This window comes from Myotis nattereri, assembly GCF_964212035.1.
Source record: "Myotis nattereri genome assembly, chromosome: 1".
Classification (NCBI taxonomy): domain Eukaryota; kingdom Metazoa; phylum Chordata; class Mammalia; order Chiroptera; family Vespertilionidae; genus Myotis; species Myotis nattereri.
Genome location: NC_138075.1, coordinates 172,891,387 through 172,915,979, shown reverse-complemented (window position 1 = coordinate 172,915,979; position 24,593 = coordinate 172,891,387). Strand labels below are relative to the sequence as shown.

At 43.9% G+C, this 24,593-nt stretch overlaps 1 protein-coding gene across 2 annotated transcripts in view; it reads right to left on the bottom strand.

The window, feature by feature from the left end:
- Nucleotides 1–5,466: 5,466 nt before the first annotated feature.
- Nucleotides 5,467–24,593, bottom strand: part of LOC308532185 (broad substrate specificity ATP-binding cassette transporter ABCG2) — a 52,910-nt gene continuing 33,783 nt past the window's right edge. For both annotated transcript variants that reach the window (XM_081109490.1, XM_081109491.1), the window contains exons 9-16: nt 23,806–24,059; nt 18,920–19,002; nt 13,545–13,634; nt 12,477–12,601; nt 11,544–11,698; nt 8,821–8,910; nt 7,946–8,028; nt 5,467–5,673 (exon numbers count right to left, since the gene is read on the bottom strand). In XM_081109490.1, coding sequence (XP_080965616.1) covers nt 5,526–5,673; nt 7,946–8,028; nt 8,821–8,910; nt 11,544–11,698; nt 12,477–12,601; nt 13,545–13,634; nt 18,920–19,002; nt 23,806–24,059 — 1,028 coding nt within the window. In that variant the 3' untranslated portion in view covers nt 5,467–5,525. The remainder of the gene's footprint in view (nt 5,674–7,945; nt 8,029–8,820; nt 8,911–11,543; nt 11,699–12,476; nt 12,602–13,544; nt 13,635–18,919; nt 19,003–23,805; nt 24,060–24,593) is intronic.

The window sequence follows — 24,593 nt, the reverse complement described above, 5'->3', positions numbered from 1 at the left end:
CACAAGGCCTTAATTATGTCACATCTTTCCTCTACGGGCCTTTCCAGAGCTCCCTCACTCTTGGCCAGTGCTTCTGCTGTATAAAGCTGCTCGCCTGGTGTGATAACCCACATCTTCTTTGCTGAGGGCTCAAAGTCCTTTGTCCTTTTCCAGGCTGTGGTTGCTTGGATTGCCTGTTTACTGTAAACACGGGACATAGAAACCCCAAGGTTCTTCTGTGAATTTGTCCCTTCTGCAATAGTCAAATCTAGCCTCTCCTGACAGCAATGACTAATGCAATAACTGATTTTTTTGGCTGCTGTCCCACCACTATGTGGATCTCAAAGTGACTAAGTGGCAGACAGCATCTGGTTGAGTAGAACCCGTAGAGAGGAATCTCAGTAAGTTCTACTAACCCAGTGGTTGGCAAACTGCGGCTCGCAAGCCACATGCAGCTCTTTGGCCCCTTGAGTGTGGCTCTTTCACAAAATACCACGTGTGGACGCACATGTACAGTGCGATTGAAACTTCGTGGCCCATGCGCAGAAGTCGGTATTTTGTGGAAGAGCCACACTCAAGGGGGCAAAGAGCCTCATGTGGCTCACAAGCCACAGTTTGCCGACCACTGTACTAACCTTCCAAGGCTTATCAAAGCTTTTTTTCTTCATAAGGGGTTTTTTACCCTATAAATAACATTAGGATTTTCCAACATTGTTTAGACTTCATACTTTCACTACAGCATCAATACATTTGTTATTTCTTATCTAATCTAATAAAAGACAAACATGTAAATTGACCGTACCTTCTCTAGGCCTTAAGCCACACCCACCAGCCAATCAGAGCGACTATATGCAAATTAACCCAACCAAGGTGGCGACCAGTAGCCACAGAGCTGAAGCGAGCAGGAAGCTTGCTTGCTCCAGTGATGGAGGAAGCCAAACTTCCCCCCTGCTGCGGCCTGGCTGTGAGCTCCACTCTAAGCAACAAAGTAGCAATTATAGAAGGTAAATAAACCCCAGATACCTGCTTTTAGCAGCCATGGCCACAGAGCTGGAGCGAGCAGGAGCCGGCTCCACTGAAGGCAACAAAGTTTCAATTATAGAAGGTAAATAAATCCCAGAATAAAAAAAAAAGAAAAAACAGAGAGGCTGGGAGCTTCCGTCGTCGACGGGCTTGGCCAACCTGAAAACGGCCCTTAGCCCCTCATCCAGACTGGCCAGGCACCCCAGTGGGGACCCCCACCCTGAAGGGGGTGTGACCAGCTGCAAACAGCCATCATCCTCCCCTCATCCAGGCTGGCCAGCCACCCCAGTGGCACCCCAGTGGGGACCCCCCACCCTGAAGGGCAAACCAGCCAGCCCCCACCCGTGCACCAGGCCTTCTATCCTATATAATAAAAGGGTAATATGCAAATTGACCCTAACAGCAGAAAGACTGAGGATGACTGATCACTATGACACACACTGACCACCAGGGGGCAGACGCTCAATGCAGGAGCTGCCCGCTGGTGGTCAGTACACTCCCACACGGGGAGCTCTGCTCAGCCACAAGCCAGGCTGATGGCTGCCAGTACAGCGGTGGTGGTGGGAGCCTCTCCCGCCTCCTCAGCAGCGCTAAGGATGTCCGACTGCAGCTTAGACCTGCTTCCCGCTGGCACGTAGACATCCCCCAAGGGCTCCCAGGCTGCCAGAGGTATGTCTGATTGCCAGCTTAGGCCCAATCCCCCGGGGAGTGGGCCTAAGCCAGCAGGTGGTCATCCCCCAAGGTGTCCCAGACTGTGAGAGGGCACAGGTTGGGCTGAGGGACAAATTTTTGTGCACCAGGCCTCTAGTTTATTAAATAATGGCATAGGTTTATATATTGAAGCTGGAGGACAACTGGCACACCTATTCAGTTAAAAGAGGAGGAAACTACTAACAGATATTAGTGACTTGTAATGGGTTTCTAGAATTCAATTTTTTTTAAAATATATTTTTATTGACTTCAGAACAGAAAAGAGAGGGAGAAAGATAAAAACATCAATGATGAGAGAATCATTGGCTGCCTCCTGCATGCACCCTACTGAGCATCAAGCCCACAACCCAGGCATGTGCCCTGACTAGGAATCAAACCATGACCTCCTGGTTCATAGATCAAAGCTCAACCATGGAACCATACTGGCCAGGCTAGAATTCAATTATTTTTAGGCCAATTAATTAAAATAGATTTATCCCTTGTAGTTAATGTCTAACTAGATGAACTAATGAGCAGTACATAATCTACATATCCTATCTAATAATAGACAAACATGGTAATTAGCCGTAGCTTTGACACACTTCCATTGGCTAATCAGGACAATATGCAAATTAACTGCCAACCAAGATGGCAGCCAGCAGCCAGGCAGCTGAAGCAAACAGGAGGCTTGCTTGCTCCAGTGATGGAGGAAACCAAGGTTCCCCTCCTGCCGCTGCTGGGCTCTGAGCTTGTACTCTACGAAACAATTACAGAAGCTAAACAAACCCCATGCTTTCAGCCAGCTGGCTGAGCTGGAGTTGCAACAGTGTTTCAATTACAGAAGCCAAACAAACGCAGATTCCTGCTTTCAGCAGCCAAGGTCTCAGAGCTGGAGCCGAGCCTCAGAGCTAAAGCTGGCTCTCAGTTCCAGCGACAGCCATAGAAGGTAAATAAATCCCAGAATTAAAAAAAAAAAAGAAAAAAAGGAGAGGTTGGGAGCTTCAGTCACCCGCCAGCCTGAAAATGGCCCTCAACCCCTCATCCAGGCTGGCCAGGCATCCCAGTGGGGATCCCCACCCTGAAGGGGGTGTGACCAGCTGCAAACAGCCATCATCCCTTCATCCAGGCTGGCCAGGCACCCAAGCGGGACCCACCCTGATCCAGGACACCCTTCAGGGCAAACCAGGCAGCCCCATCCATACACCAAGCCTCTATCCTATATAGTAAAAGGGTAATATGCCTCCCAGCATCGGGATCAGCAGAGCCACAAGGCCTCCTGAACCCAGGATCAGTGGAGCCTTGAGGCCTCACACCCTGGGATCAGCAGAGCCGCGAGGCCTCCCGGCACTGAGATCAGTGGAGCCTCCCAGCACCGGGATCAGCGGAGCAGCAAGGCCTCACTGCCCCGGTGTCAAGCAGAGCCGCGAGGCCTCCCAGCACTGGGATCAGTGGAGCCAGGAGGCCTCCTGGCCCCTGGAGCAGCGTGACAGGGGGCAGCGCCCAAACCCCCTGATCGCCCTGCAGCTCTGTGTGTGACAGGGGGCGGGGCCACAACCTCCCTATCCGCCCTGCTCTGTTTGTGACCGGGGAAGGCACCCCAACCCCCTGATCGGCCCTGCTCTGTGTGTGACAGGGTGGAGCTGAAACCTCCCCATCAGCCCTACTCTGTGCGTGACGGGGGGAGCTCCCCAACCCCGATCAGCCCTGCTATGTGTGTGACGGGGTATGGAGCCCCAACCCCCCTGATGAGCCCTGCTCTGTGCATGACGGGGTGGCACCGCAACCTCCCCATCGACCCTGCCTTGAGTGAGACAGGGGGAGGCGCCCCAACCCCCCAATCGGCCCTACCCTGAGCGTGACTGGGGGTGGCATCGCAACCTCCCGATCTGCCCTGCTCTGTGCATGACAGGGGGCGGCATCCCAACTCCCCAATCGGCCCTGCTCTGAGCCCGACCAGGGGCTGCACCTAGGGATTGGGCCTGCCCTCTGCCACCCGGGAGTGGGCCTAAGCCAGCAGGTTGTTATCTCCCAAGGGGTCCCAGACTGTGAGAGGGCACAAGTGGGGCTGAGGGACACCCCCCCGCCCCCGCCAGTGCACAAATTTTTGTGCACCAGGCCTCTAGTATATATATAAAAGCCTAAGTGACCCTTACCACTGAACTACCGGTTGACCAGTCACTATGATGTGCACTGACCACCAGGGGGCAAACGCTCATTGCAGAAGCTGCCCCCAGAAGTCAGTTCCCTCCCACAGCCAACCTCCCGTGACTGGCCAATCCCCTGTGGTTCCTTCCCTTCCCCGCCACCCCCTCCCCACCCCGACAGCCCCCATCGGCCCTTGGTGCTAAACCATTCGTAGATGACCTGCTTCTGGGTCAGGGTTTCATATGTATCAGAGCAGCTCCCTCACTACAATCTATTGAAAGTCAGCCCTTGACACAAGAGTTTGTCTTGCTCCTGTCCTCTCCCTTCCCCGGGGGCTGCCCATGCAGCAGTGAGGGAAGGAGGAAGGGGGGAGGCAGGGAACTCCGCAGTGGAAGGGCAGCAGTAGCATCCGGCGTCTGTTCCTTCCACACCTGGCCCAGCAACCTTTGCCTCCTCTCCCGACCCTGCTGGTCCTTCAGGCTCCAGGCTAGGACAGGGAACCAAGGGTGGGTGGCAGTGGAAGCAGCCCCTTTCCTAGGGGACCCGAGGGCCAGCTCTCTCCTCGGAGCTGCCAGCTGCCAGGAGCCGGTCCATGCTTGCTATTTCAAGGGACCTGGCATATATGGCATACTGTTCTTAATATGTTTGCTCACCTTCTTGGCACTATGTGTTTTAACCAAGGTCTCTGAGAAAGGTTGTTTCCCCAGGTAGGGATTTTCCCCTGAAGTTAGGGAGGGAATAAAAACCTCTTAACTAATTGCCAGGCGGGTAATTAATCACTTTAACTATGAACAACCATGCTTAAGCTACATAATCTTTACTCCCTGGAATGGAGATAAGAAACGCCCTAACCTTTGAAATAGAGATTGATAGGATTGGAATCAACTGGTATAAATACAGATGTAAGAAGACAGAACCGAGAGAGACAGAACCTAGGCACAGAACCTACACAGAACGTTCTCTAGAGACAGAAGAACTTCGCTGGAGAGAACATGGCAAAAGATCCTGGACAGAAACTGGCCTCAGAACCTAGAGACAGAACCTAGCGAGAGAACATAGCAAAAGATCCTGGACTGAACCTGACTACAGAAATTGGCAAGAGAACCTGACTAGAATCTGGTGACTGAACCTGGCTGGAGAACCTGGACAGAACCTGGCTGGAGAACCTAGCGAGGGAACATGGCTACAGAACCTGGCTGGAGAACCTGGAGAACCTAGCAAGAGAACATGGACACAGAACCTGGCTGGAGATCCTAAGCAGAACCTCTCTGGAGATCCAGACCAGAACTTGGCTGGAGATCCTGGCTGGAGATCCTGGCTAGGCTGCTGATCAACTGAACACTGTCTCCATGTCCTTCCTTCTTCGCCGACTCCGTCTACGCCTTTGGGAACCCCTGGACCCGCTGGGGTTGGACCCCGGCAGCCAGCCAACCTCGCAAGATCCCTCTCCCTCTCCCCCTCCCCTGTGCACAAATTCATGCACCAGGCCTCTTGTACCACTAGATAACGATGGGTTATTTCATGTACAATTCAGTTCATTGTGATTTCTATGATGCTTTCTGTTGGAAATGATTTTGGCTGAACAATAATATGATGGCAAATGAAAAGACACCCAAAAACTTCATTGAATACATAAAACAAGATGCTCTTTTTAATGTATAGATAAGCCATGTACATTCAAAAGAAATTTAAGTAAATTTTTTAAGAAATAACAATTTTAGGTAGGCAATTGTAAGGAAGATAACGATCATGCATGCCAAGGCTACATGATTCTTCCACAGGCCCCACGGTGAGAGATCGATGCCCTGGTTTACCAAGAATTCTTCTCCAGTACATCTGAAATTCAACAGAAAAGAATATGACTGCATTCTTAGCTTCTGTCCAATTTTACTCAATATAGTTGCTGTTCCTTAAAGAAGCCTATAGATTACCAAGTCTGAAATAACTATCCCTTCATATATAACAGGTAAAGTCAATGAGTACTTACAATTCTGCTAGCTACCAGGATAAGCAGCCTGCATATCACAGTTTAGTTAACCCCTAAAACAACTCAGTGGGGTGGATATTAGACACATTTAAAAGATGAAGAGACTGAGGTTTAAGGAACTTGGCCAAGTCCACAGGCTCACACTTTGAACCAAGTTGCTATCCTCTCCAGATTCATTTGGCTCCCAATCTATGAACTGCTCTCTTCAAAGGCAGAAATGTTTATCAAGTAAATTTTCACTTCTCCTGAAAGGGAAATCCTCTGCTTTCACAGATGACACATAGGCGCTGACAAACATGGTCAAGGCTCTTTATAGAGCGCATTACCCACAAATCAGCCACACAAAGGAACACAAAACTAGGACAAGAGGTGGGGAAGGGCTTCCTGACTGTTGCACTCCCTCAGCTCTGGGACAAAGACCGGGATGAGCCTGGCAGACGCTCAGCTACAGGACATCACCGCAGGCCCAGGTATCAGGTGAGGCCTCGGGGAAGCTGGAGTAGAGCAGGAAGGAGGAGCCCTGCCACGGGTCAGATCAGCACCTGGTACTAAAAATAACGGGCATAGCCACCATTCTTGTCTGGTACCATTGCTGTGTGACTCCTGGAATTTAGCAGTGCTGAAAAATGTCACACCCAGATCAATAGAGGGGCTTAGTCAGGATAAAGAAACTTTCTCTTCCTCCCTACAGGTTTCCTGGCAATACAGTTGACCCCTGAACAATGTGGGGTTAGGGACGCTGACCCTCACGCACAGTCAATAATCCACATATAACTAGATTCTCCCATGATTTGACTACCAATAGCCTCCTGTTCATAAAAGCCTAATTGTTAACATAAACAATTAACATATATTTTATATGTTACATGTATTATAATTGCATGTTACCATTAGCGTCCTTACTCCCAAACTCCAAAGGTTCTTCCTTTACCTCCAGAAATCGTTTCCTAAGCCCATTTCTTCTAGGAATTACTTCTTCTACCTCTGTAATTTACCAAATAAATGTTCTCCTACAGTTTGGGTTTTGCTCTGAATTCTTCCCTAGCCAGAAGCCAGGTGCCGAGGTTGCTGAACCCAGGTTTGGTCCCTCCCCACTGGTCAGACACCTGGTGCCCTTCCCGAGGCCTACAGTATATTGGATACCATGACTCAGATTGCTTCGTCCCTGGTAAGCCAGTTGTCCTCCCCACCTTGGCTTGAAGGACATTACTGTGTTCTCTTTCCTCCTGCATCTTTTCCTCTGGCCATGGGGTTCTCTCTTTCTCTGTGGATTGCCACACTGTGGGCGCATGGGTCAAGCACTGAAAAGCCATTAAGGTGCTCGCCGCTAAAAGACTCCCATGACAGGATGAGTTGGTCACGGACTGGGGAAGTTTGCACTAGGCATCCCACGGATTGCAAGGCAATGTCCATGTACCCACAAACACTGTGATGTCACAACAGGCCCTTCCCTGCGGCTTTCCCTGTCAGCTTACTAGTTACAATGGAGAGAGAGAGAGAGAGAGAGAGAGAGAGAGAGAGAGAGAGAGAGAGAAAGAGAGATCCTTGCCCTTTGGCTGGAAGGATGTTCTTTTCTCCCCTTTCTCTTCCTTCCTTTGTGTCTGAAGTTCAGGCTGACATTCTTTCAGCTTTTTTAAATCCTTAAGGTGAAGCTAAGGGTTAAGGGTTGAGAGACACTAGGCTACAGATAAGGGTTAAGGGGGGGAGGGGGGGAAATGGATGGCTGCTTTTTAACATTGGCTTTTCAGTTGGGATTGCTTTCTTAGGGTCTAAACAGGACCTTTTGCTGGATAAATGAGAGCCTGCCATAACCTCATCCGGCTTGGAAAATAAGAGCCAGCTGTCAGTTTCCAATATTCCTAGAGAAGGCCAACAGGACTTGCCCTCTGGGCCTGAGGTGCTCTCTGGCTGGCTGGCCCAGCTAACATATATAGGTCACTAAGAATCTTCTCTGGTCCCTGAAGCCAACTTTTATGAGAGCCTCAGGGATAACTTAGGGACTCTCCTTTCACTTTGAGGGGCATCTGCTGTCCTAGGCCAATGTCCCTGAAAGCACTCATACCAGCTCAGCCCAGTGGCCTTTCTCTGTCACACCAAACAGTAACCAAACGCATCACTTACATTGCAAAGTCACAGGTACTGTTTGCTGTGACATTGAGTCCCGGGCAGAAGTCTAGTCCCAAAAATTCATTATGTTGCAAAGCCTATAACACAAGGGGGAACAGGCAAGGTAAACAGGTTTGAATTTCAAAGCTTCCAAAGAATTACCACAATCCCATCCTCCTAGTTTAATTCTTTATTATTTCTGAAAACAAACCAAGCTTCACATTCACAGTCTTTGTCACACCAGAGCAGCTAAAGTGATTGTTCTTGGTATTCAAGAGGCCTATGGTTAAAAGTTTGGCTTCTAATACAAAGGAAATAAATTATTTGGCAAACAGGGAAGACCTTTGGCTATATTACCCCACAGCACCTTCCTCCTCTCTCCCCAAGGTTGTAACCCCAAAACACTATAAACAAAATGATACAATGGTTCTCAGTGACTATTTTTAATTTATGGTAACATCTTTTGCACTGTTCTTGTTTGTTTTAATCAAAACAAGTTGTAATTCTTGGGAGTTGAAACTCAATTATTCTATATTAAGACAGACAGTTTTCACTGGAGTTAGATTCTAAAGCCAATAATGGCCGTGAATAGTATGTGGTCTTCGTATGGTTTTTGTTTTGTTTTTTAATTTCCCTTGCAATATAAAATATGGAGTCTAGAAAAACAAACTGTAGTCTAGGCTCCCATCCTCTCATGTATTTCATTACTAAACTGAAAACCAACATTTTTTACATCAATTGGTCAATCTTCCTGTTTCACCATGAGTTATCTTCCCACCCTTCACCTCCCTCACTCAGGAAAGCCAAGTCTGGGGACATGCGATGGTCAGGCTTCTGCTTGTCCCAGCTGGGGAACAATGGACTAGTCACAGGGACAGAGGAGAACTTACCGCATAGCCATACCGAGGAATGCTCAAGTACTGAAGCCATGAGAGCCAAGGCACAACGGTTGTGAGATTGACCAACAGCCCTGAGAAAATCTACAAGAGAGAATCCCAGCAATCAGAACTGGAGGAGTGATTCATGAATTCTAAAGCTTACCCTCTTTAACCCCCTACAACCTTGTAGACATTTCTGCTAAGCCCAACACTTTCTTAAAATTTCTTCCACTGCTCTAAAGGCTTACCATGTCCTCTTTGCAACCTCTCTTAGCCGAGGCTGTTTGTGGCTGTGAAGGAATGACAACGTATCTATGTTTCATTGAATGGGAAGATCCTAGATTGTCAAGGCTTTTACTCTCTGTAACAGCACACAATGGAAGGCCATGGTCCTGACTGTTGTAATGATGCAACCACTGTGTTCCCACCAGTGGACACACCAGAACGTATCCTGAGCACCTGGTGGGCCTCTATACTTCCTTAACACAGTAAGCTTTCTGATCCACAGGGTTTGCATTCTATCTCCAAATGACTTTAGGAATAATTTTGGATTTAGAATGGATGCTTAAAATAACCCAAAGCCTAGATATAAAGTGGCAAGCTGCAGCATAAAATATGGTCAAGACCTTCATTTAAAGATACCGAAAGTAGCATTGCCATGGAGAGCCAGGAAGAGATGGCTACATAAAAAGAGGTTCATCCGAAACTTCTCCTAACTGGCACTCTGGATGTGGGGATGGGCATAACAAGACAATGATGTTGGTGTGACTACATTTTTGTTGTTGTTATTCCTTATCCGAGAACATTTTTTTCCCACTGGTTTTTTAGAGAGAGTGGAAGGGAAGGGGAGAGACAGAGAAACATCAGTGTGAGAGAGACACATCGATTGGTTGCCTCCCACACATGCCCCTACTGGGGCCAGGGATCTAGCCTGCAATTAAGGTACATGCCTTTGACCAGAATAGAACCCCAGACCCTTCAGTCCACAGGCCAACACTTTAACCACTGAGCAAAACTGGTTAGGGCCATATATTTTAATTTGATCTAACCAAGTGTTCAGTATATAACATCTCCTGGTAAAACACGATTTTATATGTGGTTTTAAAAGTTCTATATAAGTCAACCAGGGCCAGGGATTGAACCTGCAACCCTTCAATGTGCGGGTCAACACTCTAACCATTTAACCACACCAGCCAGGGCAAAGGATATTTTATTTATTGGATGGCATTATAGGAAAATTGTGCAAGGTTTATCACTTTCTCAATAATGTTTAGATTGGTAGTTTTCAATGGCCAGACTGTGCTATTTACAAATTTTTCACGGCATCTACTCCTACTCTAGCAGAAAGGATACATGTAGTAAGCAAATAGGCTAAGTGCTCCTGTTTACTTGATGTAATATAGGGAAATGTGCTAACTCGACAATTCACTACCTTTTTTTCATTTCATGGCACATATTAACTAGGCTCTGAAATTCTGTGGCACACCAAAAAATATGTTATATTTTTTGCCTATCTGACAAACAAGAAAAAACAGGTATAATTTTGAGTCATTCACACCAGATGGGTATTGTTGTGTTGGCTGTGGTCATTTTTTTATTTGATAATATAAGGGAAAAGAGGTCAGTGCCACTGATTAAATAGTTGGGTATTGTATGTTGTAAAAATTCTTGCATCCCACCATTGTGCCTTTTGTGGCACGCCTGTTGAAAATCGCTGTACTAAGTGGTTCTCTTCACCTATGCAAAAGTTAGGGCATGTAAGATTAGGATTAAGTAACCATTAAAAAAAAAAGGTAACCAGAAATATGTTGATATAAGAGAATGTCAAGGACCAAAAAGGAGGGGACCTAGTATTATGTGGACTTTGGAATATTTCACTATTTTTAAAACACTCCTTTTCAAAATAGAGGGGTGACCATGCCACACACTGTTCTATTTTTCATGGAGCTTAGCTTCTCCCTCGGAAAGTATTTGATCCAAACAAACCCTCTCAGCTGCTGGGGAAATCAGCCAGCAGTTCTCTAACACCAGCACAGAAGTCAGGCTATGAACCTGCCATTTCTATGAGGGAAACTTCCAATCAAAATTATTCTAGTTTTGCCCTGGCCGGTTTGGCTGGGTGGTTAGAGTGTTGGCCCATGGACCAAAGGGATGCCAGTTCAATTCCCAATCAAGGACATGTACCTCAGCTGCAGGGCAGGTTCCATCCTCTGCCCAGGTCAGGGAGAGTGTGGGAGGCAACCAGTCGATGTGTCTCTCTCACCTCTCTCACCTCTCTCTCTCTTTCTCTCTCTCTCTCTCCCCCTCCCTCCCCTCTCCCACCCTTTCCCCCCATTCCATTCTCTCTTTAAAGATCAATGGAAAAAATATCTTGGGGTGAGGATTAAAAAAAAAAAAAAGAAAAATACTTTTCTGGTTTTGAAGTTCCCAGTCATCAAGGTTTCACTGTATGTCACCAAGAAGCATCTTTTAAAATTTTATTTTAAAATCTTATTTGTAAAAAAATGTTAACTAAAGTTATAGTAACTAGATTAGAATAGTAGCAAAAGAGGCTGGGTAAGGTTGAGAAAAAGCTGGTACATTCTCTAATATAAGTTATATTTTAACATATGGCTTCCTTAAAGCTAAGAGTCCCATTGACAAAATCCTCAAAGCAGGTTTTCCATGACAGGTAAACTTTTGGGAAGGAAGGAGGGGAAATAATTGCTTCTCAGAGAAGCACAGTTCCTACTCACCATCATAAACACAAAGGAGATGGTCATGAGAAGGGATGCTATGGATACCACACTCTGACCTGCTGCTATGGCCAGTGCCATAGAACTGGCTGCATAAGCCACCATGACAAGGGAAAACATCATGATGAAGAAGGCCTCCACCTTCGGTTTCAATCCTGAGGAAGGAAAGAGGAGGTTAATCCAACCACCTATCTCACTGTGTATTGGGAATTGTTTATTGTGCAAATATTTTGAGAAACAGTTATCAGAATGAAAAGTTCATCCTCTATCCAACAACTACCCTGAATCTCCAATTTCCTTGCCCCCCATATAACTGTACAGATTGATTCAGTTTTCTTTTTTATACTACTGCATAAGCACTGTACAACATAAACACCTGTGCTCCCTGTTGCACAATTATTACCAATTTCTGAGTGCTGAGGTGGGGGGGCTGGAGGCTACACACGTGGCCAGAATTCTACTGCCTTCTCGCTAAGAAGGTAACTTTTCAAGAGCACATGCTTTCCCCCAGATATCACCTTCCTCGCAGTCTGCTGTAGCAGTGACAGTGAAGAAACTGGGAGATCAGGATCCCATGACCTCCAGGCGTTTCACTCTCTGAGGGAGTGCTGCCAGGTCTCTGAGACAAATACCACAGAGCTTGGGATTGAGGGTGGGGTTAAATGAAGTTTCACAAAACTACTGTATAGCTATAATGGGCACTATTACGGGTCATACACTGTAGTGTGTATGATATTGGAGCAGCCACAAGAACACTGGTCAGGAGCTGAGGATCCAGGTACTATGCCTAATTGTGCATGGCACACCCCTTATTTGTAAAATGGAGGCTTAAAGTCAATCAGTGGATCTTGTCCTATAGTGCTTTGTCAATAAGAAATTAGCTTCCTCTCACATCCAAGACTACAGAAACATAATTTTTACTTTATTGCTTACCTAACAAGAAATATGTTATACAAGTAAATATAACACTTGGTAACATCCTCATTGGTAGTAAATCTGATAGGAGTTTCCCAAAGAAATAAGATGACACTCTGTAGTATCCACTGATATATTCATGCCTAAAAAACAAAAATGCACACCATGCATCCCACTTTAGTTTAAGAAGGCACAGGCCGGATGATTAAACCATTTGCTGTCCTGATTTCTGCTGCCAGCAGGGGTCTAACAACTACAGCTTCTCACATCCTCCAGGTTAACCCACCACCTCCACCCAGTCGGCATCAGGCACCATCTCAGGGGCGCGCCCCCCCTGAGGCCTGGTTCCCGAGAGCTCTGTGCAAGGACCCCTCTTCTCAGTCTAGAATTCCCTCCCCATGCCGCCCACTTAGCCCTCAGGACCCCCACTCCAGGTAAACACGTCCTGCCTCTCCTCCCTCTCCTCTGACTGGGTTTCCGTGAAAAAGAACTTCAGTAGCTGATCTCAGTGGTCACACAGGCTTTGCTTTCTCCCCACTTCTGACCATGAAGAAGGTGGTGCTGCTATTCTCCATGCTCCCCAAGCAGAGCTTTGGGTCACTAAACCTTCTCCTTTCATTCTCATGATGAAGGAAAACACGGTACTTCTTCCTTCAGTGATCATACCTCCCAACCTGTCAGCTATCAAATCCTGTTTTCTCCCCAATGAAGACCTAGGTCCCTCCTCTTTCTGACATCCTCCTCCGGTGAGTTCAAACTTTTCCACAAACTTTCTTTCTTTTCCTCTCTAACAATTCCTTTCCTCCAGCTTGTAAATATAGGCAAATCTCTTTCAACTTCTTGCAAAAGATCCTTTTCAGCCTTTATCTCTTACATTCTCTGTACCATTGCCTTTGCAGCTATACCCTAATCTTTAAACTCCCCTTTCCCTTGGTCTCATGATTTCCCTCCCAGCTCCAGGCTGGTTTTTCTCAATGAACACTGGTAATCCCAGGGACCAATCTGTGGCCAACTTCTGGATGTGACCAATTTGATCAACAGCCCTGACACTGGACAGCGCCCTTCCCGGAACACAGCCACACTCACATGAAGAGCTTCTTCTCCACCACGAAGAGCTCCACGGCTGTTATGCTGCTGAAACACTGGTTGGTGGTCAGGAAGAAGAGCACCCCAGCTCTGCGGTGAGAGAAGGGGAAGAAAAGCACTGCAGTCAGTTACACGTTCTTAGGTCAATTCCTACCTGCTGAACTGTTTCCTCACATGATAAATGTGAAACAACTGTTCAAGTTAGAACAGTGAGGGAAGGGAAGTGTGAGTCCCCACAAGTCTCTCTCCATCCTACTGTACCACAGTGGTGCCCCAAATTCACAGCCCTGGGTAGCCATGGATTGAACTGTCTCCCCCAAATACCTATGTTGAAGCCCTCAAGGTGATGATATTTAAAGGTGGCATCTTTGGAAGGTAATTAAATTTAGATGAAGTCATGGGGAGGTCCCTCATGACAAGATTAGTGCCCTGAGAAGAAAAGGGGGAGACATCAGTGCTCTCTGTGCCATGCCAGGACTTAGCAGGAAGGCAGGAAGCAAGAAGAGGGCCCTCATCAGAAACTGACCATCTTGGCACCCAAATCTCCAGAATTGTAAGAAATAAGTTTCTGTTGTTTAACCCATCCAGTCTGTGGTTCTTTGTTATGGCAGCCAAGGTGACGATTACCTAGGTCATAAAGTGCTGCCACCTTTAATATCAAGTAACAAAAACACAAGTACCACCCTAACGCATGAACAGAGAAATAGTCAAGTAAAGCCTGCAAAAGTTTAAAGCCTCTCTTAGCCACTTTTTAAAGCAAAGAAGGAACTAAGACATGAGGATGCAAAATGGAAGAGTGGAGTGATATCTCTAGCAATACCTCCTTATATACATTCACCACACAGTCATTAGAAGAACCTTCGTATTATCCTGGACAACCCACTCCATGCTTTCCAATGTGCTCAAAATGTAAGCAAATCTCTCTCAGTAAAATAATTAAGGTCTAAAAAGGAAAGTACTCAGTCTATCTACACTTTGATAAAAATATAAATTTTATGAAAGCATGCCCATACACCTGAAACAGCGTTGGGCTTCCCTGGTATGACCAAACAATTTAATTAACATTAAGGATGCCAATTGAAACTAGGAGAGGAAGTGGCACATTATGTAAATCCAAGGGTACAACCCCAGAAACAAAGAGTCTATAGATACTGATTGTCTCTACCAACAATAATCTATATATATAAAAGTCTAAGCAACTGAATGACCAGAATGATCAGTTGCTATTACGCGCACTGACCACCAGGGGGCAGACATTCAATGCAAGAGCTACTCCCTGGTGGTCACTGCGCTCCCACAGTGGGAGCACCACTCAGCTGACCGACTCTTCCCGGCAGCCCACTGCCCGTTGGCAGCCACTCCCTCAGTAGTCCTGCATGTCCAATCTCTGGAGAACAGGCCAGGCACCGACAGACCAGTGCCATGGCATGATCCCAACAGCACCGCTAGCCTCTTGGAAGTTGGCCTCAGACACTGTGGCCACTTCCCCTCCCTAGACACTCTGCAAGGAAGAAAGGATATAAAAGCAGCTGCCAGGTGACTCCCAACAACCAGCACAAACGTCAGCAGGACGGATCCAGATTCTGGGCCAGCAGAGACGTCCCACCGCCCACCTGGAGGGCCAATAGCATCCTGCCCCCTACCCCCCACCCCTCTTGGGAACCAACCCATGCATGAATTTCATGCACCAGGCCTCTAGTAATGATAATAAAGAACAGAACTTAGGCAATAGTCTGATTTCAAAGTAAGTGTTTATACAATAATGAATAAATGGGAAATAAACAGGCCTTGTACACAAGCAGCTATGCAACTTTTTAGAATTAAAAAACAAACAAACAAAAAAAACCACCTAATATCAAAGGAGAAGCTAATATCAGAAACATGGGACATGGCAATATTCTGCTCAATTTGTTAGTCGAACAACACAATAATGTCAATAATGAGTCTGCACTAGCAGATAGCGAAATTCCTATTAAATCATAAGATAATTTATTTTATAGTAAAAACAGTTTTTATTTTTAAAGAATTTACTGTATTCTGATTCTGCCTCTAGACTTTTCCAGCCTGTTGTCCCACCCCAGATCCTGAAAGAGCGGCAGCCACCAGCCAGATTTCCAGCTTTCAGTTGGCCCTGCAACCCACTATCCAGATTGGCATGTGCCAATAATTGACTCTATCCTGCTGCCCTTTCTCCTGATTAATAAAGGTAGTAGTCAAGGGGAGATTGCTGATAGCAACCAAGGCTTCAGTTCAGTCCTGAGCGGGTTTTTCCAACAATTGCAACTGAGTTTTACTTCAGTCCCTAGTTTTGTTGTGCCACTAAAAATGTAGACAAACCATAATTGCTTAATGTATAACATCACTTCCTAACAGCCCCTTCACTTCTCAACTTTGGACATTAAGAGGTCAGCATTTAATGGTGATTTTTAAAAAGTACAGTAAATAAAGTTTAAAATTTAAAAACAAAACTGCCTGTCCATTGCACAGATTAGAGTAAAAACAGACAGAGCCTCTCCCTGAAATAATTCATTCCCAAAGAAGAGAAGCAAAGCATTGGCCTCCAGAGAAATTTCAACTGATGAAAATCTGATGGCAAACTTAAGTCAATTAAAATAAATCCAATGTTCTATTTCTACAGAAACAGCTAAAGCTCTCCTTTATTTATCTGGATTCTTTCTAAGATCTTCCATGGCTAGAATTGCAGTGCCTCTTTAAATTACAGTTAAGGACAGGTATCCAAATGCTTTTTTCCAAATGCTTCCCACTGCACAACACAAAAGGTGCAGAGACCCCGATCCTGTGATCAGTTAAAATATGGCATCTGTAAAGGCACAAGCCATTAACTACAAGCCAGTCTGGGAACTGCAGGTAAGAGCACAGCCCTCAGGAAAGGGTAGAGAAAACAATGGCATAGCTCTGAAGAGGCGCTGCCATAATAATCTCATTGTAGAATGACACTATCTGATTCCATCCAGGAAATATATTTTTTTATTTGAGTGAGAAACTTTTATGCTTTTTCTTTCTTGCATAAACAATCACCCTTTTCTAGACCTCAGCATACATTCAACTAAAGCCACTGAAACTTGCGGCAATAGCAAAATGGGGATAATACCACCCACCCCTCTGGGCAGGGGAGCGACCTGAGACCGTGGGTGGAAAGCAGGGAGCACAGTGCCTGACACAAGGCAGCTCTCGATACCCAAAGCACAGGGGACTCTGCTGTCTGCAACTCGCTGAGCACCTGTACTCACATATGTCATGAGCCCATTGCAAAGTCTAATCATGAAACAATATTTTTAAGGGCACAATGTGACTGGAACTCAGAAAGGTAAACTGAGTAAGTGCTAAGCATGTACCACAACCACACACATGAAGAGCCTAATATCCAAGTAAAAACCAATTTAAAAAGTAAAAGCTAATTTCAGGAGCATGGGGCCTGACAATAATTCAGATCAATTCGTTAAGTCTTACATCTAATAGTAGTACAATAATGTTCACAATGATTCTGAACTGGTAGGTAGTGAAATTCCTTCTAAATTACAAGAATTTATTTTATTATAAATACTTTTTGTTAAATATTTTAATGTATTCTAATTCTTTTCTGGTAGTACTCCATATTACATCAAACAAATTTAAAAAAAAATAGAATGGACATTAACTCAGACAGCAAAACTAAAAAATGGATAAATGCCGGGGTCCAGCCCCAGCGGTGCAGGGGTTCCCAAAGGTGTGGACAGAGTCAGCAAAGAATGTTCTACACGGAGACAGCGTTCAGAACTCTCTAGCTCTCTTTAGTCTCCGTGGATCTTCCTGTGCCTGGCTGAGGCTGAGGCCACAGAGAAAGATCCCGAGGCAAGCTGAGCCTTTATTTTATAGTCAGAGGTAAACAAGGTAGTGGTTACCAAGGTTACACTGTTCTTGTGAGTTTCACTTGTTTACACTGTTCTTGTGAGTTTCACTTGTTTTTGTGCTTGCTGCACTTCCCTCAGCCCATTAGCTTCCCAGGTAAGATCTAGGGAGCATCATAAGGTCAAGCCTAATTATGCTTAGGAGGACTGTGCCCTCTAAGCTTGGACTTGTTTGTGACTTTGCCAACAGGTCAGTCCGAAGCTTAAGCCTATAGCAGCTCCCCACAGATAAACTGGACTAAGAGAAAATTTAAAACTGTATGTATTAAAGGACACTATCAACAGATAACCAACAGAATGGGAGAATATATCTACAAATTTATATCCAGGAAGGGTTAATAGCCATATATATAAAGAACTCTTACAGCTCAACAATAAAAACATCCAATTAAAAAATGGGCAAATGGCTTGAGTAAGCATCTTCCCAAAGAAGACATATAAAAGGCCAATAACCACATGAAAAGATGCTCAGCATCACTAATCACTAGGGAAATGCAAATCAAAACCACAACGAGATATCAATTCAACCAATTAGGGTGGCTATTATAACGGGGGAGGAGGGGGGATGACAAAAATAAACAACAACAAAATAAAATACACCCACACACACAAAATAACAAGTGTAGACCTGGTTGGGGAGAAATTGAAACACTTGTGCACTGCTGGTAGAAATTCAAAATAGTGCAGCTGCTACAGAAAAGAGTATGGCAGTTCCTCAAAAAATTAATAGAATTATGAAATGATCTAATAACTCCACTTCTGGGTTTATATCCAAAAGAATTGAAAGCAGAGACTCAATTTTTACTTATACACCCATGCTCATAGTAAAAATTATTCACAACAGCCAAAAGGTAGAAACAGTCCATATCTCCATGGACAGATAAATGAATAAACAAAATGTGGCGAATAAAACAAGAAAACAAAAAAAAATTACAAAGGTATATTATTCAGCCTTTAAAAGGAAGAAATTGTGACACAGGCTACAGCATGGATGAACCGTGAAGATATTGTGCTAAGGGAAATAAGCCAATCACCAAGGACAAATACTGCATGATACACTTATATGAGATACCTACAATCGTCAAATTCACAGACAGAAAGTAAAATGGTGGTTCCCAGGGCTGAAAAGGCGGGCGGTACAGAATTGTTCAATGAGTGCAGAGATTCACTTTGGGAATGTGGAAAAAATGTTCTGGAGTTGGTTGGTGGTGATTGCACAACAATGTGAATGAAATGAATGTCACTGAATTGCACACCTAAAGGTGGACAAGAGGTTAAACTTTATGTTCTGTATATTTTACCACTATATAGAGAGGAAAATTAAGCCTCCTCACGGCTTTCAATTCACTGGCTTATCCTATTTGTCAATTCATCTTGTATTTGTCTGAAAAGCAAATTCTTAATGGAGGCTCATTACCTTGGAATAAGTAACAGCACTTTTTAAAACCAAGATCCAAATGTACTTACCTATTCTGGATTCCTGTAGGGTCATTTTTTAGATCATAGAAAATGGCACCTATGACCAGTCCCAGGATAATTGTTACGATTACCTTTTCAAAATGAGAAAAGAGTTTCAATTAAAGGTAAAAAACTTAGCACACCATTTATTATTACAAATATATATGGCTATATAAGCAACTCACTCCATTGAGATAGACACTTTAAATGGCTTGACCAAAATCCTTGGGAAAATATAAAACAGTAGATGTTATTAGACTGTCTTCTAAACTAATATAAAAATATCTGTTGATGGGGAGAATGAAAGAGAAGGAAGTAGGCTATTGGAAAAGCTAGATTCCTCCAGGGGCTTCCAGGCGCTTCCAGTTCAGGGGCCAGTTCAAGCTGCTGGGCCTGGGAATGCCACAGAGACCAGAGAACAACGCAAGCATCTAGCAAATGGTTCGGGAAGGAAAATAAAATTCAAGTGGCTAAGAGTTCTGGCCTGAACTCTCAACTTTTGTACTAGAGAACATTCATTGTTTTATAATATTTCAAGAGGTTTAAGTGAAAACAGGATATCTTTATTCTTAACATTAAAAGCAAATATATCCTTTAAAGCACACATAGCAACATTTCTAACAATGGAATTTGCTCAATTAGGAAGTAGGGGTAAGCAGGGAACCGCCTTTCCTACCGAGGGGAGTCTCCATCCTCCATGGAAAAATGCATTGTCACTGTCAACAAGGCACTCAGCCAGCTTTCTCTGAGGGCACCGAGTGCTTCCATTACCCACTCTCCGGTCACTGCTTCTCCAGCAACCACAGCCCTTAGGGCCCACAGCTCCCCGTGTAGAACTCAGCTGCTGATTCTTTCCCACTCTTACTACCTTCCCTTAGTCCCTTTGATGAGTCCTAAGAAAACTGGATAAACATCACTGCTGTTCTTAAGACTGAAAAAAATGTCTCATAAGGACACTTCTATAAGCAAAGAGTAAAGGGTTTTTATGATATAATTTACTTGAGGATATTCTACTTATTGTGCTTTAAAATTATATTAAATATAAAAGATAAGAAAGTCATTAAAAGAACATATCCCAGTAGGTATCTTGAAACCTTCCAAGTAAAAAAAACAAAACAACCTCAGTCCTACATCTGTGCAATGCTATCAGACTTGAAGTAACTTGCCAAGCACACTCTAGGTGTGGAGCAAACCAAGTTGGAGAACAGGACCAGGGTCTGTGAAGGCTGATTTGTGAAGACCACAGTCTAGAAAGAATATGGTTAGAGATGGCCTTTAAAAATTCCATTGCTAATAAGAAATCTGACCAAACTATTTTATCCTGGCATATTTTAATTACCCTCAGAAAATACTGTACTTCATGTCAACAGATCACGCTTCCGAAAGAGGTGATGATGACATCATCAACATGTATGCATGAGCATGTATCCAAGTCTATAGTTTCACACAGTGCTACTTTAAGAATACTCTGACCTTTAAACTGGCCACTCCACATGCTTTGTTTCTTTTGCATTCAAACTTGATATTTTATACTAACAGATTATCAACATTGTCATTAGGATGTTTTCTATCTTTTATATTTAATATAATTTTAAAGCATCTACATGATTCATTCTTGAGTTAAGAAAAAGAAAACAGACAGAGTAAACATGTTGTACTATGAAACACGCAAAGACCCTGTCTGCGTATCTGTGTATCTGGCCTCTATTTTGTATAGAAAAATAAATCCCCCACATGTGTGAGTCCATCTTTGTTCAAATGTATTTACCAACATTTCTCAAGGTAAGCTCTGAGGGATGTTTATGGCCAAAACTAATCCAAAGTCAAATATTTAATATGCTTATAGAAATAATGAATCTCCAAGAGATATGGTAATGTTTTTCAAATCAGTTTGATCAGAACAAACTTGGCACATTAAATGAATATTAAATCTTCTTATACAATTTATTCAGTCCAAGATCTTCCAAATACAACCTCTGGTTAAATGTATTATCAGAGGCAAAGTCTGAATAGTTTAAATGACTAGTTCAAACCTAAGTACAGCTGCAAAACTGCTATAAGATTTATCAGCAGGAGGCCATAAAACATTTTTATAGCTACACATTCAAACACTTAGAGAAGCAAATGACATACATGCAAGTTTAAAACCCAAAACTAGGGGTCAGAGAGCTAATTTCTGTTCAGTCCATGAGATGACAGCAGTTTTTGCCATTTTTAAAAAAATGTATTTTTACTAGAGGCCCTATGCACGAAATTCATGCAAGGGGCTCAGCCTGGCAGCCATGGTGGCTGCTTCGGCCCTCGCAGCCCCGGCTTTGTTGGGAAGGCTTTGTTGGGAATGTTAGCATATTATGCTTTTATTATTATAGATTGATTACAGAGAGGAAGGGAGAGGGGAGAGAGAGATAGAAACATCAATGAGAGAGAATCATTGATTGGGTTCCTCCTGCACGGCCTCCACTGGGGATTGAGCCTGCAACCCAGGCATGTGCCCTTGACTGGAATTGAACCCAGGACCCTTTAGTCCACAGGCAGATGCTCTATCTGCTGAGCCAAACCAGCTAGAGCTTTACCATTTTTTTAATTGTTAAAGAAAGAGAAAAAAATATTTTTGACACATAAAATTTATAGAAAATTCAAATCTCAATATCTACGAATAGTTTAATTGGAGCACAGCCATTCTCGCTTGTTTATGAATTATTACGGCTGCTTTCTCCCTAAAATGGCAGTTGACTTCATGACACAAAGACCACATGCACAAAGACCACATGGCCTGCAAAGCCTAAAACATTCACTATTTCATCTTTATAAAAAAGTTTGCCTACTCCTGCCCTAAGCTAATATTCCAGTATTCACAAATCTGAACAAGAGCTGTACCCGCCCACCCCCCCCCCCGCCCCCCTGCAGTCAGATGCTCAGAGATGCAAGGTTCTATGCTTATTCTATGCGATTGCCAGGGCTCTGAACATAGTTAGAATGTCTTTTGTGGAACTGAGTTCACTGAGGAGGGAAATAGGCTGAGCGTGTGACCTGGAGGTACTAGGCCTGGGGTTTGCCGCTGAAGGGAGCCCAGCACCAGAAGATACGGAATCGTGGTGCAGCAGAAATAGCTCCACACTCCAATCACGCCCTGCCCAGAGCTGCCATATATATGACTTGGACAAGACACCTTAAAAACACTTTTAGAGGCAAGAGAAATTGAAGTTGTTTTCCAAGTAAAAAAAAAAAAATGATGCGTAAATCACACTAAAGAATGAACTCCATTACAGTGTCTCACTGTTGACCATTGAGTAATCAGGTTGACCTGATTCACCAGACTTGTTTCCAAATGACAGCAAATCCACTCTAAAAGAGTAGACATTTACACTTGGTTGATAGTACACAGAAGTGCTCATGTTCTGACAGAAGTGCGAAATAACAAAAATGCCTGGAGCAATTAGCAGTACATCTCAAAGAGGGATCGAGGCTCTCGGTATTAATACTTAAAGGGCAACAGTACTGAAGTAGGAAAATTATGATGCATGTGGTAAATAGTCAATAATGGTTCATAACAGCCAGCTTTGTGTCATCTGTAGGCAGTCAACAGAAATTCCATAATGGGTAATAAAATTAACAGAAGTAGTTGTCTAAAATCATTTTCTTAGAGAAAAACTAGAAATACTAGGGTTTTATATGACAGTGGGTTTAAGGATAACAAAAACCATAAAGGAGTAATAATCAACAACTATCAACAGCACCAGCCCAAAGACGAAAAGAACATTATTTCATCTTAATAAAGAGAAATTTAATCTGACAATGAATAGCCTTATTTAGTGGAAGTCAAGTTTGCTTACTACCTTTGTATTCATTGCAAAACAATTTAGGTGTCTACTGCTCGCCTAGAATAGAATCCCTAAATGCAGGTGAGTGATAAGGAACAGCATTTGGCTTTGGCCAGTGTGGCTCAGTTGGTTGAAGCGTTGTCCTGTGAAGTGAAGGGTTGGTGGTTCGATTCCCAGTTAGGGCACATACTCAGGTGGCTGTTTCCATTCCTGGTTGACACATCTGGAGGCAACCTATCAATGTTTCTCTCCTCTCTCTCTCTCTCTTTCTCTCTCTCTCTCTCAACCTCAGGTGAGGATTGAAATATATACATAAATAAAAATAATGAGCAGCGTTTGCACACAGACTCTCCTCTCAGACAGCGGCGGCCCCTCCCACACTCAGGTGCACTCACTGACATCCAGGCGAAGGCTTCCCTGATCACCTGATTTAAAATGCAAACCAACCCCTGTCCCCTCTCTCTCCTTCCCCTTCTCCTTTCCTTCTCTTCCTTTCTCCACTTACCTGCTTAGACTTCCTCCATGGCCCACTCTTCCCTCTGCCACGCTATATATTTTATTTCTGTATGAGTTTAACAGCTGTCTCTCCTCAAAAGAAAGTATGCTCCAGGAGCGCAGGGATTTTATTTTTACCCATTTTGCTCACCACTGTGTACAAGCTCCCAAATGCTGCACATGATCGATAAAAACTTGTTGGATAAATCAGAAAATGAATGTGTGCAGCTACCAGGAAACCACATATGTGGCTAAACAATTCCTTTACTTCACCATTTTGCGAAGGGGGTGTGGGGGAGGCGGAGGGAAGCGGGGGTTACAAAGATGACCTCTTATAGCTTGTCTAAATCAACAAAATATCTGAATTAGGTAGTCAAAAAACAAACACTTAAAAAAAAGTTAGCCACAGTTAAAAACTTAACTGTGCTTTGTTTATTCTATTGACTATTTCCATATCCCAAGTGGAGTGAGGTGGAAGTGTTGGACAGAAGAAAAGTATAATCTGCAACAGACTATATCAGAATCTAATTCCCCACATGAGTATTTCACAGCATAATTAGAAGAATCTGTCTAGGTTACCTGAGCTATGGAGGCCTGGGGATTACCCAGTAAGTTTTTGAAGGAGCGCTTGGAAATCCATCTGAGTTGATGACAGAAGGAGGTGGCATAGGTGATCTCCTTGAAGGCTACGCTCTTCTTCTTCTGTTTCTGACCCCCTGAGAGTTGATCTAACTCAACTTTCGTTTCTCTGAAGAAGGCGGAGTTGACATAAAACTCAGCTAGTTTTTCTATGAGTGGCTTATCTCTCTTGGAAGGCTCTTCAGTCTCCTTGACTTGGAATAAAAATGGACAGGGAGAAACATTAACAAAATAACTGATTTAGCCCATTTTTCTGGAATCCATTTCTTGGATTTTTCCCTAACACCTTCATTATAAGTTTAAATATAAAAATTATTGGACCTGTCACTGCTTTACACATTAGAAAAACAGTTAATTGCCAGACTACTTTCATAAACTTATAGATAGAGCAAACCCACTGATAACTGTAATATTTGTACTCTGATTGTTTTAAAATAAAAATCTTACCACAGAGAGCTATTATTTCTTAATATAAAACCTGGTCCCTGCTTTCTACTATGTACAAATGCATAAGTAGCTAAGTTTCTTCTTTCAAAACAATGTATTAAAAATGAGCTTATTTTTTATGAAAACTCCCCTTAGAACTGACACTATCATATCACAGCACTCATGGGCAACAAACTCTGTGTTGACTGATGCTAAAGACTGAATACATGTGTTCCCCCAAAATTTATATGCTAAACTCTATCCCAAATGTGATGTTATTTCAAGGTGGGGACTTTGAGGAG